This window comes from Cryptotermes secundus, unplaced genomic scaffold, assembly GCF_002891405.2.
Source record: "Cryptotermes secundus unplaced genomic scaffold, Csec_1.0 scaffold195, whole genome shotgun sequence".
In the NCBI taxonomy this organism is placed as follows: Eukaryota; Metazoa; Arthropoda; class Insecta; order Blattodea; family Kalotermitidae; genus Cryptotermes; species Cryptotermes secundus.
Genome location: NW_019732859.1, coordinates 222,274 through 240,107, shown reverse-complemented (window position 1 = coordinate 240,107; position 17,834 = coordinate 222,274). Strand labels below are relative to the sequence as shown.

At 44.9% G+C, this 17,834-nt stretch overlaps 1 protein-coding gene across 3 annotated transcripts in view; it reads right to left on the bottom strand.

Annotated features, from left to right (window-relative positions):
* Positions 1 to 17,834, bottom strand: part of LOC111867788 (scavenger receptor class B member 1) — a 103,372-nt gene that overhangs the window by 27,257 nt on the left and 58,281 nt on the right. For all 3 annotated transcript variants that reach the window (XM_023857941.2, XM_023857939.1, XM_023857940.1), the window contains exon 3: positions 861 to 952. In XM_023857941.2, the coding sequence (XP_023713709.1) occupies positions 861 to 952 (92 nt within the window). The remainder of the gene's footprint in view (positions 1 to 860; positions 953 to 17,834) is intronic.

Sequence of the window (17,834 nt, the reverse complement as noted above, 5' to 3'; positions counted from 1 at the left end):
TTACCTTAAAACCAGGACGATGGATAAAGTCCGAAAACCCCAAAACTTTAATTCTTTCATATCTTCTTTCCTTGCTATCTTACATATTTATTTGTTTTCGATTTTGTTATTTTCCAACACTCTCTCTCTCTCACCACTGCATACATACATCGTCCAAACTACCCCTCCATATAAAGAAAAGTTGCATCATGGCCTCTCGCTGTAAATGCTGCTTAATGAATAAAGTAATAAATTCTGTGAGCAAAGAATTTATGTGAATGGTGTAACTTATANCAGCTTAAGGTCCCTCCCGGAGGACTTGTTCCCTGAATTTTTCCGCCCTTAAAAATTCGACGACCTCCGCCGGGTATTTGAACCCGCGTACTACGAGTCATGAGGTGGGAACGTTACCTCTAGACTACGGAGGCCGATTAGACCACCGTTACACGTGACAGATGTCGCTACCTAACTACAACTTTGTTTAACGAAGAGCAATTTGAAGGAAGTTAAGGAAAAGTTGCGTTGAAACTCTCTGCGTGTGTGAGAGCAGAACAAGGTATACCCCTCCTCCTCCTGTGCTATAAACACACTGACATGTTCACAAGTTACAAAATGATCATTCCTTCTATTTCTAGGTCTTCCCACGCCATAGTATCCTTCGAGATAAGTACGCTAATTTCGGCAGTTACTGTCCTCCATGTTGTTCCCAATTTAACTCGCTACTTTTACTACTCTACTTACAATGCAGCGACAGTTGGCAGCACACCTCTTGTACCGTCCCGTAAAACTGCTCCTTGCAGTGCTCTAAGAAATCTCGTATGTGCAGTTTATGTTATTTTCGTCTGTTTCCAGTTTTCAGCCGTAGTTCAGCTGCTACTCACCTTCAGTATGATGTAGTCAAGCCACGGTATGGAGGACAGTATGATGCCCATCGCCAAGGTGAAGAGCCCGACCACGATGACAGCCAGTCGCCCTGCACAGAAGAATATCTGCGTTAGAAACCCTTACCGCGACAGAGAGACAGCAGTTCGAGGCAGGCCTCTACCTAGGCAGACACCTTGCGCTCTTAATGCCGTACTTAGACAACCAAACCTGATACATAGCAGAGAAAATATACAAATAACAACTTATTAATGAACTGATCTTCTTCAAAACTTGTAAACAGTGCAAAATTCATTTTCTTTTAATGTACTGTAATCACGTAATTAGGTGAGGGCACCCGCGACCTAAGTAAGGTCACATGTTACGGGTAGTAATGGCGGCTGTCCAACTACGGCTGTCTCTCTGGTGGGGCGCCTCATGGACCAGGCCTTGCGTCGGGACACAGCTTTCGGCGGCAACCACGTGGCGGATGGCTTCATAACGGCTCTGAGTAAAAGGAAGGAAAATCATCCCTCTTCTATCCTTTCAGGGGTGCCCAACCCTCCGAGGAGAACTAGGATTCCACTTTTTGGTAACAAAAGCGGCTCATTTCTTTCAACGGTCCCCAAGAGACTCAGAACCAGGCACCTTTTGCCTCCCGCTTCTCTCCTGACGTAATTGTTTTTATTGCTAGTGGGGTGGGACTAAGTCCGTTGTACTGCGGCCACTTCTGGCCTATTGTACCAGCCCCAGATGCTAGGTGAGGGTGATTGTGGAGCAACTGCTGGAATGAAGATTGGCAAGGGGAAACCGAAGTACGCGGAGAAAACCTGCCCCAGCGCCACTTTGTCCACCACAAATCCCACTTGACCAGAACCGGGATCGAACCCGGTCCGCCGCGGTGGGAAGCCAGCGACTAACGGCTTGAGCTATGGCGCGGCCAAGCAGCACAGGGTAACTCACTGAAGGCTGTATGCAATGTCTCTGTATCTATGTTTCTGCAGTGATCAATTCTAAAAAGGGTTTCACCGTAAGTTTTGGTTTGTTATACGCGCAAACCACTGCTGCGCAACGTCTGGCACGTCAGCTGTTAGTCCTCACGACATTGCTCTCAAACAGGACTGCCATGTTTTGCGTCACATGCCTGAACGGACGCTCCCTCGTTTCAGTCAAGTAGTTGCCTACTTTCTAATACAGCAGGCGCACCACGAAACATACGCATTTTGGTGAACACTCCTTGCTTATTTTAACAGCCTGTTTACCTGTGCCTTGCTTACAGCACGTACGGCGAACTAGGAAACAAAGCAGTGCCACGTGAGTAGTCAAAATATCCACTCACTCATTTCCATTGCAAAGTATTGCAACGAGCAGGTTACCTTTGCAGTATCTCTCTAGGGGTATTCGATTCGAGTCTCGGACCGAACACTGGCCATCTTTACTGAAGTTTTCGCGGTATTCCTCAGTCCCCCCATGCAAATGTCGGGAGATTGTCTCGATTAGACCACAAACCGCTGTCTTTCAAATATTTTTCAGTTCCTCTTTCAGCATTCGACACAGCAACAACCAGGCACTGAGAGAGTCCTTAAACAGCCCAGGAGAGGTTCGGTTATCCGCCTGTGCGCGGGTTTTGCTTCAGGGGTGACCAATATGAAAGGAATTTGGAAGGACATGGAGGATCTAACGGAGGCACTATCCTGCAATGTGCCTGGATGGATGGGGAAAACCACGAAATACCTCAGTTACGATAGCCGGCATCAGGACAGGTTCGAGCCCACATTATCCGGAATAAAAGCCAAGAGATTTTCGACTGTAGCAGTCACTCTATGCTCTGTGAGATGTGAGGTTCTCACGGGGGCGGCTATGAAGATAGGATGTGATGCCGTGTAGTCTGGTAGAAATTTAACCATGTTTCGGAGTAACGTACCGCCTGCATCCTGAGTAACATACACAAACTGTAAGACCAGGAATGCGAAATGTGAAACATCAGGAAGGAGAGACTGCTGGCGCCTTCACATTTACAGGTCGTGCACTACAACACTTCCGCAATCGTCAGCGAAGCCATTTAAGTCCCAGCAAAGCACTGCCGCTATCAGTAAGGATTTGTGGTATGGTTACTTGGTGATTTGGAAGGGGGGGGCAGTTTCCTTTCCATGATTTGCCAGAAAACGTGTAGAATTCCTTCTGAGCTTACTGCGCCATTGCCTGGGAAAAGGTTAAAAGACATTTTCTAATTTCAAACTCCTCCGCAGGTAGCATAACACTGTGTCGCTTGAGCTACACTCTGGGGAAGCCTGCAATATATTGACTGAACTATACGAGCGTGCACCTTACTTGGCGGGTTGCAGCGCGCGCCCTGCCGTGCATCTCAGACTGACATTCACTGCCCTGTACCTGCCACAGGCCAGTCTCTGTGGGAACGTTCCATCGGGTTACTGACGAGAAGTTCCGTGACCTCGGCATTCAGAGGAGGAGGAGGAGGTTGGTGTGAGATGGCCAACAGACGTGAGCCCGGGAGTAGAGGAAAGTCCACCGTTAGAAGCCGCTACCAAGCAGCGGCGTGAAGACCGTGACTGAGGACCACTAGTCTGTGTGTGATAGTGATTTGTAAAGTGTAGTCACGAGTTGTACAACAGTCAAATAAATCCGATTATAAATACGAAACCGCTCTCTAATAACTCCAGCACGTGAGAGTCTTAAGGTTCTCAGGTTTAAACTCTGTGTTCGCAACGTCAGTATTGCGCAAGCGCTACTCTGTGTCCTTGGCTTCTTGCGATCCCTTCAGCCGTTCTGCGCGTGTCTGCATGTCAGTGTGTGGAGCGTAGATACCGGGCAGCTCAGTGAGTTATCCCAGCGCCTTAAGCACTGGTTTGGCACTTTGCGAGCGTTGAGAAATGAGCGACCAGTTTCTGCTTACGGCTGGACACAGACATCTAAGAATACTCTGCTTTGCTGACCTTCCGTTCTCAGAACTGTAGTCAAACATAATTAAAGCTATTACTTAAACAGTCAAGTCTAATGAACAGTTTAACTTCTCAAATAACTTTCCACGTGGCCAGGAAGTAAGTTTCAGGATCACTTCTTTGCAGTGGCCCGTGCTTATGGATTGTGAGTCAAGCACGTGACAATTCCTTGCCCATTCACCTCCAGGCCGACTAACCAAGTCATAGTCGAACTGTCGACAAGGAACCAGTTCTGTGGAGTTTCCTTCCGTTTCCTGTCTTCAGACAGACGAAGGAGTCAGACAAATATTTGTAAATATTATTCAGTTGAATTTCAGGCTTGAAACGGTAAGCTGGATCAGTTTCACAGAGTAGAAACTACCCATCGACTTAGTCATTCAGTCACGATGTTCGTCTGACAAATCTTAAAATCCAGTTCCTACCTCAAATAAAATACATTGGATCTCCATCGCAATAAGCAACAGTTATCCCCCGTACGTCTTCATGGCGTATTGCTTAGGGATAACTTTACCTTTTACCTCTACCGTATGAAACACCCAAATGCAATATGCGGGCAGAATGCAGAGCTTAGTAAGTTAAAGCAGGTTGCTTATTTAGGAGTTGTAATCACTGAGCTTTGAAGGGTCGAGGATTATCTTCTGCTGCATGGAAGGGGCTCTATGTACACAAAACTGATGGCATTGTGAGCGTGCTTACTGGATGCTAGTTTCTTAGCTCTGACTTAAGTAACCAGAAGCCAGAGTGCACCTTGCAATAGTTTCCTTCTTGCCCAGTGCCCGAGGACTTGCAATCGTGACCGAAGGCTCTTACGGTTTCCCTCCATACTGTTTCCGGAATCACCTTGCCAGTCGGCGCTACAGTTTGCGCCGCTGAAAGCATCGTTAGAACTGCGTGCAGTAATGCTCTGGCTGGTGAAAGACATTGCTGACACCCGAGTTGCCTTTCCTTGAGACCCAGAGGGCGGGGGGGGGGGTCTATCCGGTACAGCGTTCGCTTCATTTACTACAAGCTCATTTCTAGTCTCCGGTAACGCTGTCTTTCCTTTCTAATTTTCTATTTTTTCATGTTTTTTACGTCTGCAGAACCTAGTGGCCAGTTCTCACCCCTTATACCCACTTTCAGAAGGCCACAAAATGATTTGCGAAAGAGCTGATGGAATTCACGGTTGTGCGTTACTTAATGACGTGTCGGTATCTAAGTTGTGTAGCATAAGAGAGGTAGGATGGAGAAGTGGGAAGCATTTGGAAGGCAGCACACGTAGCCTAAACAAGGCACAATCGTACAGTTTGTCAGGAAGTACTGAGGTAAATCACGAGCAACTCTAACAAGTATAACTTATGCAGTCACCGAGATTCGGAAACTTCCGAAGAAGAACCTAAGCTTTTAAAGTTCGGTGATGAACTTTAAAAAAAATTGGGCTACATATGAAGATATTCAATTTTAATTCCTGGTGAATATTTTAAATATGAGACACGGAAAGTTGGAAATTAATTTTAAGCCAGTAAATGTTACGGGTTTCCTTACAGTTTTCATTACTTCAATTTAATTCTACTATAAGGAAATGCAATTTCGATTTTATGTCTGTATACGAGCTACTTACATGTGAAGAATTTTGTTTATAATTTGATACGCTTTAAAATCCGTTCATTATAATTGTTTTTAAATAAATGAATTTGTATTTAAAATTACTTAAAATATTTCAGAGACCAAAGCTTGAGCATATTTATTTATTTATTTATTGTGTACGTTGCACGAAACAAGAATGAACTATGCTTCGTTTTTACAGTTAAGTTCAACTGATGACAAGAGAAATATTCTTCTTGTCTGAATATGAATTTGTTGACGCACATCTTACTCGGCGCACCCTCCAAATTAGCGTGCAGTTTCTTCACTTGACGTGCATCTCAATATTCCCCTATGTGTTACAAAATTCTCGGAGCAGCAGCTGAGACACATGTTGTGTGTCAGTACTTCAGAAGCCATGGGACTGCAAGAATTTCCATACCGGCCTACTTTCACCTCTATTTACGTGCAAATTATTAGCTATAGCCTTCCGAGAATCTCTCTTACTGTTGCGACATTGGGACTTTTCTTCTTTCGCAGTTGCTACGGTTACCATTCTTGCAATTGTTGTAATTCTGTAACACGCCATGGATTTCAGTAATTTGTGCGTAGCTGTTGAAGCGACCATGTTATTTAGCGAGGTACTGGGATTTATTGGAGAGCATTCATATTATTTTCGTAGTTGGGTATTTTTCTCCCATGTCACTCTGACTGTGCAACATTCTGTGCAATGTGTGACATAACTCGTTTTATCTCGGCACGTTTCATCGTGAATGAGTTGCTTTCGTTGCAAAGCGCTTTCTTTTTATTGTTAAGGGCGTTGTACTCTCGTGTGTAGAGAATTCGAAAGAAAATCTGATAAGAAATTAGGAAATAAGTAGTTGAATATTACAATATAAGGAAAGATGATGAGGTCTGAAACGTAGGTCGAGTAGCACTGAAGGCTGTCTCTTGACGCACGAACTGACCAAATTCAGGAAGCTTCATTCCAAACTGGCAAGAAACCATTTGGTTAGACTGGAATTGAAAGGCAGTGAAGTTACGGAATTTGATATTTGGGGTTCTCAAAATGGCGGTCTTCTCGGATAGGAAGACGTGCAGAACACCGAACTCTGATGCAGCAGCTGCAAGAGACTTTGTTTGCTTATGAGCTGTACAGCTTGGCTCTCTTCCTGCAGATCTGCGACCAGCCACACTGGTTCTGCCGATAAATCTCCTGCAATCTAAGCGGACCATATTTTGTGCGGGTTTCGGCCTGGAAATCGGTTACACTGACTGAGTATTCTCATGGGATTCTTCAGTCCCTCCAAGCAAATGACGGATACTGTATCTAATTATGCCACGGCGGCTTCCTTTCAAATCCTTTCCAATTCATTTTTAAGAAGTCATTACACGATTCTAATCCGACGCACTACGCGTATCGTTTAGCGAACCACGAACCAAACGGGGGCTATTACGTATATTGTCACGTGATGGAGTGACTATAGACGGGGGTTGGAGCGATAATCGGATTTACTGAACACATTTTTCGTTGGCTTTCCGGCCCATTCACGGCCCTGGCCTCCAATTCAGTTACATAATAATTTTTCACAGACGGTAGGACTCTTTGGACGAGTGATCAGCTCGTCGTAAGGCCTCTACCTAAACACAGGACAACACAAACACAGACTAAACGCATACACACATACAAAACATCCATTTCTTAAGTGGGATGTGAACCCACGATCCCAGCGCCCGGGCGACTACTCTGACTACCTTACTGTAACACTTACAGAACGTAACTACAAATAATTACAATAGTCTCACGCAACTACATACTTCAGAGATCGCTCTAACTACAGCACACACACAAGTTCCAACAGCGGAAGTTCCCCTTCCTCTGCGTTTCCGAACTGACCCCGGCCTCAGCTACCAGATTCTCACATCTCTCAACTGACTCGAAGTCAGAGCCAAAGTCAAGGTCAAAGTTACTTTACGGCAAGCGGTTTACCGCCAGTCAGTTCTTTTAGCCAAGTCTCTTGAAACTCACGACTAGAGATTAATTTTTTTGCTGAACCCTTGTGGCAATGGTTGTTACACATGAATGAATGCGTAAGGGATGGACCACAATAATCCGGCCCTTGCACCGCGACCTTCAATGATCTGTTGTGCTTTTTGTAACACCCTCTCTGACGAGAAGATGGGCTTGTCTCTTATGAATACGCTTGACCTGTCGTCAAGTGTACGTATCGCACATATAGCGTGTTACTGAAAATTCTTCCTTTTGCACTATAAATAAGTTTTCTGTCAGTGCAGGCTTTGTAAGGCAGATTATGCCTATCGTACGTATCTTATGCTACAACGGCAGCTTAGTCACTTGAACGGTCGTAAGCTTGACCACCGCCAAGTTTAAGCCTCTTATATTCTCCTGTTTTGTGCCCTCGCCTGTTTACACAGCTGTTACTTGGCAATGGATCTGCATGGCATAATACATTAAATATTAGAACAGAATCTGCAGGCATTAGGTAGAGGAGTCCGCCGACAAAAAGACACGCCTCACGGGATCACACCCCTGACGACCGTACTTTCGGTTGTTAATGTGTTCAGGGTTCCAAGAACGGACTCAGACCTCACTCTATGGATTCCGGACTGCACAAATATGTTACTTAATATGGACTATTATAATTTGATATAATTCCTTTATTCTTGCTAGATGCAAGACGTCCTTGCCTCATTTTCTGACACTGTGATTATCAGGAACGTCTCTTTTTTCTTGCAACCAAACAGCAATATCAAGGAAATGTGTCCTGGAGCCGCTGTTCAAGGCCTTGAGAATTTTGCGCCGTCCCTGTCAGTTTCTTCAACACTAGTCAAAATGCAGCTCCACTTGTTCCAAGAAGCACAATTTTAAAATTTTATACGTTTCAATCGTCAGCTATACTTTCCTTCTGCAATCTACTGTCCGACGTTATGAGTACTGCAGACTCTTAGAGTGGACTGGCGCGATAGTTGCTGTATAATAACTTGGATATACACGTATATTTGGAAGGACGCATTCATGGCCTGACCGAGGCCTCATCATGGAATTTTGCTGGAGGGACTAAAGAAGACAATGGAAGACCTCAGTCACGATAGCCGGTGTCCCAGATGAAGAGGGCCCTTTACAACTTAAATTCTACATCGCTACAGCAACACGCTCGGCCAGTATATTAGTGTACTGAATATCATGCCTCAATGTATGTACATGCGACTGACATAATCTAATATCAGTGACAGCAGAGCTAAGGTCTTGAGCCTCATCAGTTTCGTGGCCATTCCAAAAAGGAAAGTAAATTCCTTCCGTTTTATATTGCTCCATGATATTCTTCAGCTAACTAACTAACTAACTAACTAACGAACTAACTCCATAGAGCTGAGCCCTTCTTGAGAAGCCGCCAGTTGTGCAGATACTCAAGAACTTTCCAGAAGTGTATGGAACCCGAAACTTCATTACCGTTTTCAAAGGAGCCCTCCACTGGTCCCTATCCTGAGCCAGATCTATCCAGTCCATACCACCCCATCCTGTCTCTCTAAGAGGCATTTCAATATTATCCAGCCAGTTCCGTCTTGTTCTCCCTAATGGTCTAGTTCCTTCTGGTGTTCCCACCAATATCTCGCATGCATTTCTCTTCTCTTCAATTCGTGCTACATGACGCCCTCCTTGATTTCACCGTTTTAATTACACCTGGCGGCATGTACACGTTATGAAGCTTGGTGCAAAAGTGAACGCTTCTCATATTTCCCTTCCATCGCTCTATAGGCTGTGTATGATACGTCTTCTGTCTCGTGCCGTTAGTTAGCAGGAAATTTACAGACACTCATATAGCTGCAGGGAATAGCAGGAATAATGTGGTATGGACTGTAGCTGAAGGTGAGCATTGTGTGATTGTGTCGCCCTGCTTATGGAGGGCTCGCGAAACCGATCAGCTGAGCAGGGAGAACAGGGGCGCCCTTCCTTATGGCTGACATGCCTATAAAGGGAGTCGAACTTGGTGCAACTGAGTGAGCGCCGTTCTGTGACAGTAGTGTTGCTGTGAAATAGTATCTTAAGCAGACAATGAATGCTTAAGGACGGTACAAAAAGTAATTTATCCAATATTTATTTCTAAGCCATATTTTTTTAGTGATATGTCCGTTTTCTACAATATGACTGGGACATTTTGACTAAAGAGAACAAGTTTCAGATTACGCTCGGTTTTTATAAGGAAGTGAATTTGAATGCTAGGTGTCCAATATTCGTAAGGAAAACATGTGTTCTCTTTTTGTTGAAACAACTTTATTGACGAAAGTGTCTCCACACACAGATGCATGTATATAAGCCAAAAGTTTAAGTTGTCCCTACGCTTAACTAATTAAGCACGTATTGGGGAGTGACTTACAGATCCACGTTTCCTTGACCACGGCCCTAGTTGGAGGTGAGTGGCCAGCTTCACGATTTGGCCGCTTTACCCCCGGGGAAATGGTCCCTTGGTGGGCCCAAGCGCCGGTTTGAACAGCGTGGAGAAAGGACAGCGAGAAATACCGGTCTTTCGTTCGGCCTTGCAGTCACGGCGTTTGGTGACAATTCTTTACTACTACTAATGGTGCGATTGTGCCTATCGCGTAGTCCAACGCAAGAAATGTCTTCGCCCGCTCGATCACTGGGATGGTGGGATCGAACCCACTTGAGGCATGCGTTTTCTTCATGGTTTTGTTGACCTGTGAATGTAGCGGTCTTGCGTTCGACTGATCATCCGTCCAAGGAGTCCTACAAACTGTCAATGGGATTTATAACTTCAGGATTTTTTTCTGCACGGGAACAGGCCTGAGAGCTAATTCGTCAAGGTAGAAATGAAGAAGAGGCTGCGAATATGCACGTTCACGCAATGTTCCTGTATGAGGGTGCTTGGTCGTGGCGGAAATGTTTATGAAGAACGTGACTGAGGATGGACTTTTTTTATTGCTAGTGGGGTGGGGTACTATTGTACCAGCCCCAGATGATAGGTGAGGGTGATTGTGGAGCAATTGGTGGAATGAAGATTGACAGGGGAAACCGAAGTACTCGGAGAAAACCTGCCCCAGCGCCACTTTGTCCACTACAAATCCCACTTGACCAGACCCGGGATCTAACCCGGGCCGCCGCGGTGGGAAGCCAGGGACCAACCGCTTGCTCGAGGATGGGAATAGTTTGTCTCGAAGGTTCCTTCTCAACTTGAACTTGAGTACGTTCAGAACACTGTGGGGTTGCATGTTGAAACTAGGGTGGGGATTACAGCGTACGAATGGAAGAAAATGGAGAAGTCGAGCAATGTCAAAATAATTATTGCATTTTACTGTATTCGCGAAACACAGAAATGAGATAATTCTGGAACCTCGACACACAGAAAGGAACACGCTGGTGAGGTTTCCTTTTTAACGCAATACTGTCGAAATTAATGTTTTGGAGTCAAATGAGAAACTACAGTAAATGGAAAAGTAAAACTATCCCTGTAACAGGCCGTGAAGGCCCATAGGGTTGTGAGACGTTGAGGGTCCCACATTTTCTAGACAATCGGCTCACAGATGGCGGTGAGGTTGTCAGCCTTACGCGCCGGCCGTGCTTTACTCCCCAGGAAAATTATTTAATTAATTCCTGGTACCCATTTCTGTTAGAGGCTGAGTCGACCCCAGGGCCATAGTGCGTCTGGAAGGATTAGGTCAATTGGAAAAATCCAATGACCTCGAGAAACTACAGTACTGTACTTTACAGACATTAGTTAATCACAGCGTTTCTGAAATGGAGTACATTGCGTATCAAAAGGAAAGTGAATATTTGCCGACGTTTCCTCATCATTCCTCGCCAGCGTTGGCGAAGTTCGTCAGAAATGCAGACTGAACTAGCTCACTGCAATGTGAAACAAACTCATTGACGGTGGATTTGAAGATTCTGGCCTTCCCGGATGTAAAGCCGATTAATTCGGAAAGGCAGCGTTACAGTGAATTCTACAAGGAATGCCTACAGCATGGTACCCATAATTTGAGGCATTTTAACATGCGAACACAAGTTATAAAATTGAATATTCCATATGTAGACTTGTACAATTCCACTGATTCGTACTGTCATGGGGGGCGGGGGAGTGGGGCATCCTTGTAACTTTATGTTTAGGCCATTCAAGACTGATCTCCCGAGATTATGCAGAACGTAAGAATACAAATTTGAACGAGAAATTATAATTTTTGTATGCATGTGTAATATATTGACTTTGCTTTATTTTTACAGCGATCCAGGACCCCCCCCCCTTTCGTGCCGGCGCCCATGCATCGACTCGTTATCGGAGGCGAAACGAATTAATCCTTCAAGCCGAAATACGAAACCAGATTACGTAAGGATACATGTAGGCCTAAAGTCTTAATAAACCTGATTTCAGACTTTCAACACACAACATGGCGCCAGACAAGAAAGATGTTTCAATGCTATGAAGAGTAACCCATCTGCAAGGATTGCAACTGTTGTACGCTGACGGTGAGCAGCTCATTCGGTCATCGACTCACAATATTCGAGGAGAGAAGGGGTTTCGAAATGCTGCAGTATCAAAAGCTGTGAGCGGAGGCAGAGTGGAATTGCTACAGAGCGCCTGCGCGGAGGGATATGCAGTGCAGAGTTGTTAAGAGCGAAGTTAATTAAATGGTCTGGAAAGGCCACTGCAGATGTACCAAGGCACTGGACCTGTATACAGTTCTCATCTCTATAACCGCTTTCCACACGTAACCCGCTCATTGCTTCATTTCTGTGCATTAAATCACGACTTCACTGAAAATGCACGCTACAAATACAGGCAATTGGCTTCCGGACACAGGTCGAGGCGCATTTCCCACTGCCTCCCGGCGTTCACAAAGGCCATTACTGCACGTAGAGTTAGAGCTATCCTTGTGACAGGCCGTGGAGGCCCATACGGTTTTGAGACTTCGAGGATCCCACATTTTCTAGACAGTCGGCTCACAGATGGCTGTGAGGTTGTCAGCCGGAAGATTCCTTGTACTCATTTCTGTTAGATGCTGAGTCTACTCCTGGGCCGACTTCAGTACCAGCCACAGATGATAGGTGAGGGTGATTGTGGAGCAATTGGTGGAATGAAGATTGGCAGGGGAAACTCGAAGAAAACCAGCCCCAGCGCCACTTTGTCCACCACAAATCTCACTTGACCAACATTTCAAGTAACTAAACTTCCGTTGTAGCATAAGTAAGACAGGCATGATCTGCTCTGTAAGGTCTGTACTGACAGAGGACTTGTTTGCAGTGCAAAAGGAAGAATTTTCAATAACATGTTATATGTTAGAAATATACCCTTGACGAAAGGCCAGACTTATTCATTAGAGACTAACTCGTCTTCTCGTCAGAGAGGATGCTATATAAGGACTATTACCACAGGGGCTTAGTTGAAAAAAAAAGGATCTCCGGTCGTGAGTCTCAGGAGTTTAACCCCAAGAAGAACTGATTGGCGGTTAACTGCCAGTCGTAAAGTAGCTTTGGCTTTGGCTTTGGCTTCGTTATATGGCCGCGCCATAGCTCAAGCGGTTAGTCGCTGGCTTCCCACCTCTGCGGCCCGGGTTCGATCCCGGGTCTGGTCAAGTGAGATTTGTGGTGGACAAAGTGGCGCTGGGGCGGGTTTTCTCGGAGTACTTCGGTTTCCCCCTGTCAATCTTCATTCCACCAAATTCTCCATCATCATAATCACCCGGGGCAGGCTACAATAGGCCAATCAGTGGCCGCCGTGCCGAGTGGACCCAGTTGGACTCCAGCCCCCACTAAGCGAATTAAAAAAATTAAAATTTACTTCGATCTTATTCAGTTTTCTACGAAAGGATGTGAAGAGAGGACTTGCGCCAAAGGCAGACGAATAGCCACAGCTGAGGCAGTTCCCAGGAAACATTTAGCAACAGACTGAGAACACTTGAACGTGTGCTCTAGTGAACTGTACAGGGTGGAAATAGCGATAGTGTTACAGTTATTTGTAATTACGACCTGTAAGCTGTCAATAAATATCTTCACCAAACCAAGCCCCGTCTATAGTCACGCATACACGTGACAGTATGCATGTATGTATACAGAAACAGTGCGCCAGGTTGGAACGGACTCCTTTTTTACGCGCACGCGCGCTGAGCTGTTAGCGCCTCACACATCTAGAGTACTCATTGTCGTTTCCAGTCCGTTGGTCATTTGAAAAGTCTGTCCAATTCAGATCTTGTTATATAATTTAACCCTTCACTTTCTTATGTTACACTTTATTTATTCTGTTTTGCTTAGTGTCTCCCGGCCAGTCCAAGCCGTTTCTATGTTGTAAGTAAATTTTGATGTGCTGAGTAGTCTTTTGGTAGGCAGCCCTAGGTGTTCTGGAAACAAAGGTGTATCACCTTTCGGCTGGTCTACGATTGCACATCTGACACGGGTGGAAAATGGATATTACGTATAAGTCTATTGCAACTGATGGTGTACACTTTAAGGGGCCGATGAAGTTTATGGGTGTGGGTGACTTCATTCCGCAGCGTAGCGGAAGGGAGCAAAGGTTTTGTGCCTCAGTAAGCAGGGCAGTGGGCCCTGGTGATGGAGTTCAGATGTAACTGAAAGTTAGCTTCTGGATGGGAGTGACTGTTATCTGTAACGCGTTACGATGACGTCATATAGGCTTCTAGGAATTTTGGCATGGGACAATATGCCATTAAAGCAGTCACCTTTTTGTCGTATTTTTGTACGTAATATCTTGTCTGAAGTGGTTACTCGTATATAAAATATTTTCTTTGTCGTCTGAAATATTCGTAAAGCTTCTTTTAAGGTTCGGCCACACAGAGCCCCGCGTACGCGACGCACGCTACGTACGCTATGTTCGCTATACGAGCAGAAAAATATCTCCCTTTATTGCCAGTGTGACTGGCCACACAGACTTCCGTACGCTACGTACGCTATGTTCCGTATGTTAGCTGCGTTGCAGAGTGTACACAGCGTACGTAGCGTACGTAGCGAACATAGCTTAGCGCTCTGTGTGGCCGAATGTTCTCTTGTTAGAATACGTTGAGCAGGCCTAGTTCTGTGCCTATATTTGTATTCTTATTTGTATGATGGACGCCCTTTAAGCGTAGCACCGAAAATGTTACCAAGTTGATGAAATCTTAGCCTATTAGCAGCGTCAGTTAGTTAAAAATTTTCGAAGTTTCGGGGACAATATCTGTCCTCGTCATCAGGGAATGGGGACAGACTGTCCCTAAAACTCCGGTAAGGGGTGATTGCCCAAGAAGATTCGAAGGATTTCAGCCGCCATGAAAGAATCAGGTCGTGCATCCTTCCAGTTAGTCTTGCTTATACGACATTGGAATGACAGTTTACATGTCCGCTCTTATTGGCTGGGTCAGGGGCTAAGGTTTTATATTTAAATTTTCTTCTTATAGAGTTAATGGTCCTAAAGATAGCTTTATTCTTCTACTGTTAAATGGTAGAGAGAGGGCTGACGTCTTTTCCAAGGTAAAGAAGCCCCAATTTTGCTCTAATTTGTTATATGATTATGGGTATTTTTATAAATGTTTATGTTGGAATAATATTTATTACAGATGCTTAAAACAGTATTACGAATGTAACACTTCGTAGAAAGGCTCGGTAAACACACTTCCAAGTAGGCGGTGACGTCACACAACAGTGGATAGCGACCATGTGACGAGTTTTCTGTACATCTGCGTTGAAGGTTTATAAGGGTCGGTTACAAGTCATTCGTAAAGTGGAGAGGTGAGTAACAGATGGACTAGCTTTGAGTTCGATAGTTCCAGGGAAGAGCAATGTGGCCAGAAGAAGAATTAGAAGACTTAATGTGTGACGTTACATCTGCTCTATTACATCGAAATTGGGAGTGTGTAATTTAGTGAGACGTCTATAGTTTCTGTGTTATACATCCGTGAGGACTAGTGAAAATAAACTGAAGAGATCAACTTGGAGTGCTTTGTAGTCCGAAAATAAAGATCATTGTAATAATTAATTGTAATTATGACCTGTAGGTGGTTCATAAATCCGATTACCAATCCGAACCCCGTCTTCAGTCACTGTGACAGGTGACAATATCAACGGTATCAGACGGAGGTGAGTGGTTAGCTTCACGCTCCATCCGATTTACACCCTCGGAATGAGCCCGCGACGTCAACTGGATGAGCTCATGCTCAAATGTAATCCCGCCCTCCTGGCTCTGCATAACGCGTAGCAACGACAGATCTGCAGAGAATATCCAGATATCTTCTTGGAGGGACTGAAGAAGATAACGTCAACACCAATCATAATATCCGGTCTTCGAATCTCTGACATCTACCGTTCGACGTTGCTGGAAGAGAAGCAGGAGTCTGTAGAGTCCGCAATAGAAAGGGAAAGTAAGTGAAGCCAAATTGTGAAAGAAGAAAGTAGAAATGTAAGTAAAGCAGGAGGCAGGAAAGGAGTTTGTCAAGTTGACTGATTCTGAATTGACACCATGTTGTTAACTGGCAGCGGCCATCTACCTTTCGGAGGAATATCCTACCTGCATCTTACGGCAGTCCAGGACACGATATGAAATGTCAATTGGCTGAAGTCTGTGAATAGCTGATGTACTGTCTCACTGATCGTGTGCTTCCACTTTGTGTCTAGTATCTGACGAATGCAAACGATCTGATCAGTAGTTGAGTTGTTACATCGAAACCCACACTGATGATCCCCAATATATGGACTTAATCCTGAGACAAGGAAATTAGACAATAGTTTGTATGACGTTGATAGCAGTGATATCCCTCGATAATTACTACAGTCAGCTTTATCGCTGATCTTGAAATTGGCACAATAATAGACTCGATCCACTGCACAGGCAATTCTATCTTGCTCCAAACAGAATTAATAAGTTTATGTATCTTGGACCGTAATGTTTCACCTTCTGCTTGAACCAGTTCAGCCGGAAACTGATAAGTGCCTGGCGGTTTATACCATTTCACGTTGGAGGAAACCCTACCAAACATGAAGCGCTCCTAGGTTCGGAAGTTCATATTTACCTGAAGCAGGTCGGGTGGCCTGATCTACAAACACAAAGCAGGAAACTCTGCAAGGCCTCTTTCATCTACCTCTCTCTAAAAGTGACGACGTGAATATATATACCAATTTGTCTTTTGCTTAATTAAGCACCACACCATAAAAAAGCGCGTGTGTGAAGGTAAAGCTCCATGTACTCTTGAAGTTCGCAGCGTTTGGAGGTCAGTAGTCAGCTTCGCACTGAGGTCACTTCATCCCAGGAGAAAGAGACCCCGGTACTCACTGGAAGAGAGGGTGAGTGGGGTGAACTCTGTGGAGAGAAGTGCCACCAATTCCTCGGTCGTCCAGCCCATAGCGTAGTGACTATACTGACTGAGCTATCCCGGCCACTTCCGGGAACTAAAAATAGAAACGTGTATGTAACTCGGCTTAATTTATTTTATGAATAAATATGACGAGCATATTATTCACCTGTTTATAGACGCAGTCTACCAGGAAGCAATCGCCTCACAGAAATGTATGATAGGTGTTAATAGTTACACAAAAACTAATTGACAGCAAATACATTCATGTACTGAGAAACAAGAACATTAGAGGCTACATGCAAATTGGTTGTTTAAATTCCCTATAACTTTAGAGGGGAACACTGTAGGCTTGAAACACGAAACACCTTCTCATAATAGATGAACCATAAAATATTTGTTACAGGGATTTTCCCACCTCGCAAGGAAATGCAGTTCAGTAGAAACTTCGAGGCAAGGACATCCGTGGAACTGACAGCTCAGAACACGCGCTAAAGTTTACTCTGAGATGCCCCCACGCTGAGTAAATGCAACACATTTGTGTGTTCTGCTGATGAAACTCGCGGCGTGAATCTGTTTCTGTTCACACTTGGCCTTCCCGGATTTCCATAGTTCGTTCATAGCGCAAAATGCGCCAAGGAGAGCAATATGGGGGGGGGGGCACGGGTCTCAGGGAACTGTAGAGTACACAGAGTCTGAACAAAATTTCCGTCGGCACCGAGCTGAGTCATGACATTTTGTGAAACACCAAAACTTCTGTCGGCGTTGCGGTTTGGCATGTTCAGCTGCTATCGTGAAGATGTATCATTGATCTGAGATTTAAATATCCAATGACCTCTTCAGGAATCGAACCCGCAACCCTCCGGTTTTTAGCATAGTGACTCAACCAACTACGCTACCCCGCGCCCCCTATTATTATTATTAAAGGGGGTGGGTTTCCCCATGCACCGCGACTAATAGTCTATTGTACGTCCCCCTTTGATATTCTACCAATCGCCATACCCTTCCGATACTGGTGCTCGCTATCAGCCCCGTTCAGCCAGCGAGGCTGGCAGTGGTACCCGATACTTCCCCATCTACCGGAGGCATTGGAAACTACTTGGGCGGGAAACTTTTGCCTAATTTTGCTCAGAGGTCTCCTAGAGACATGAGGATCTTTTAGGTGCC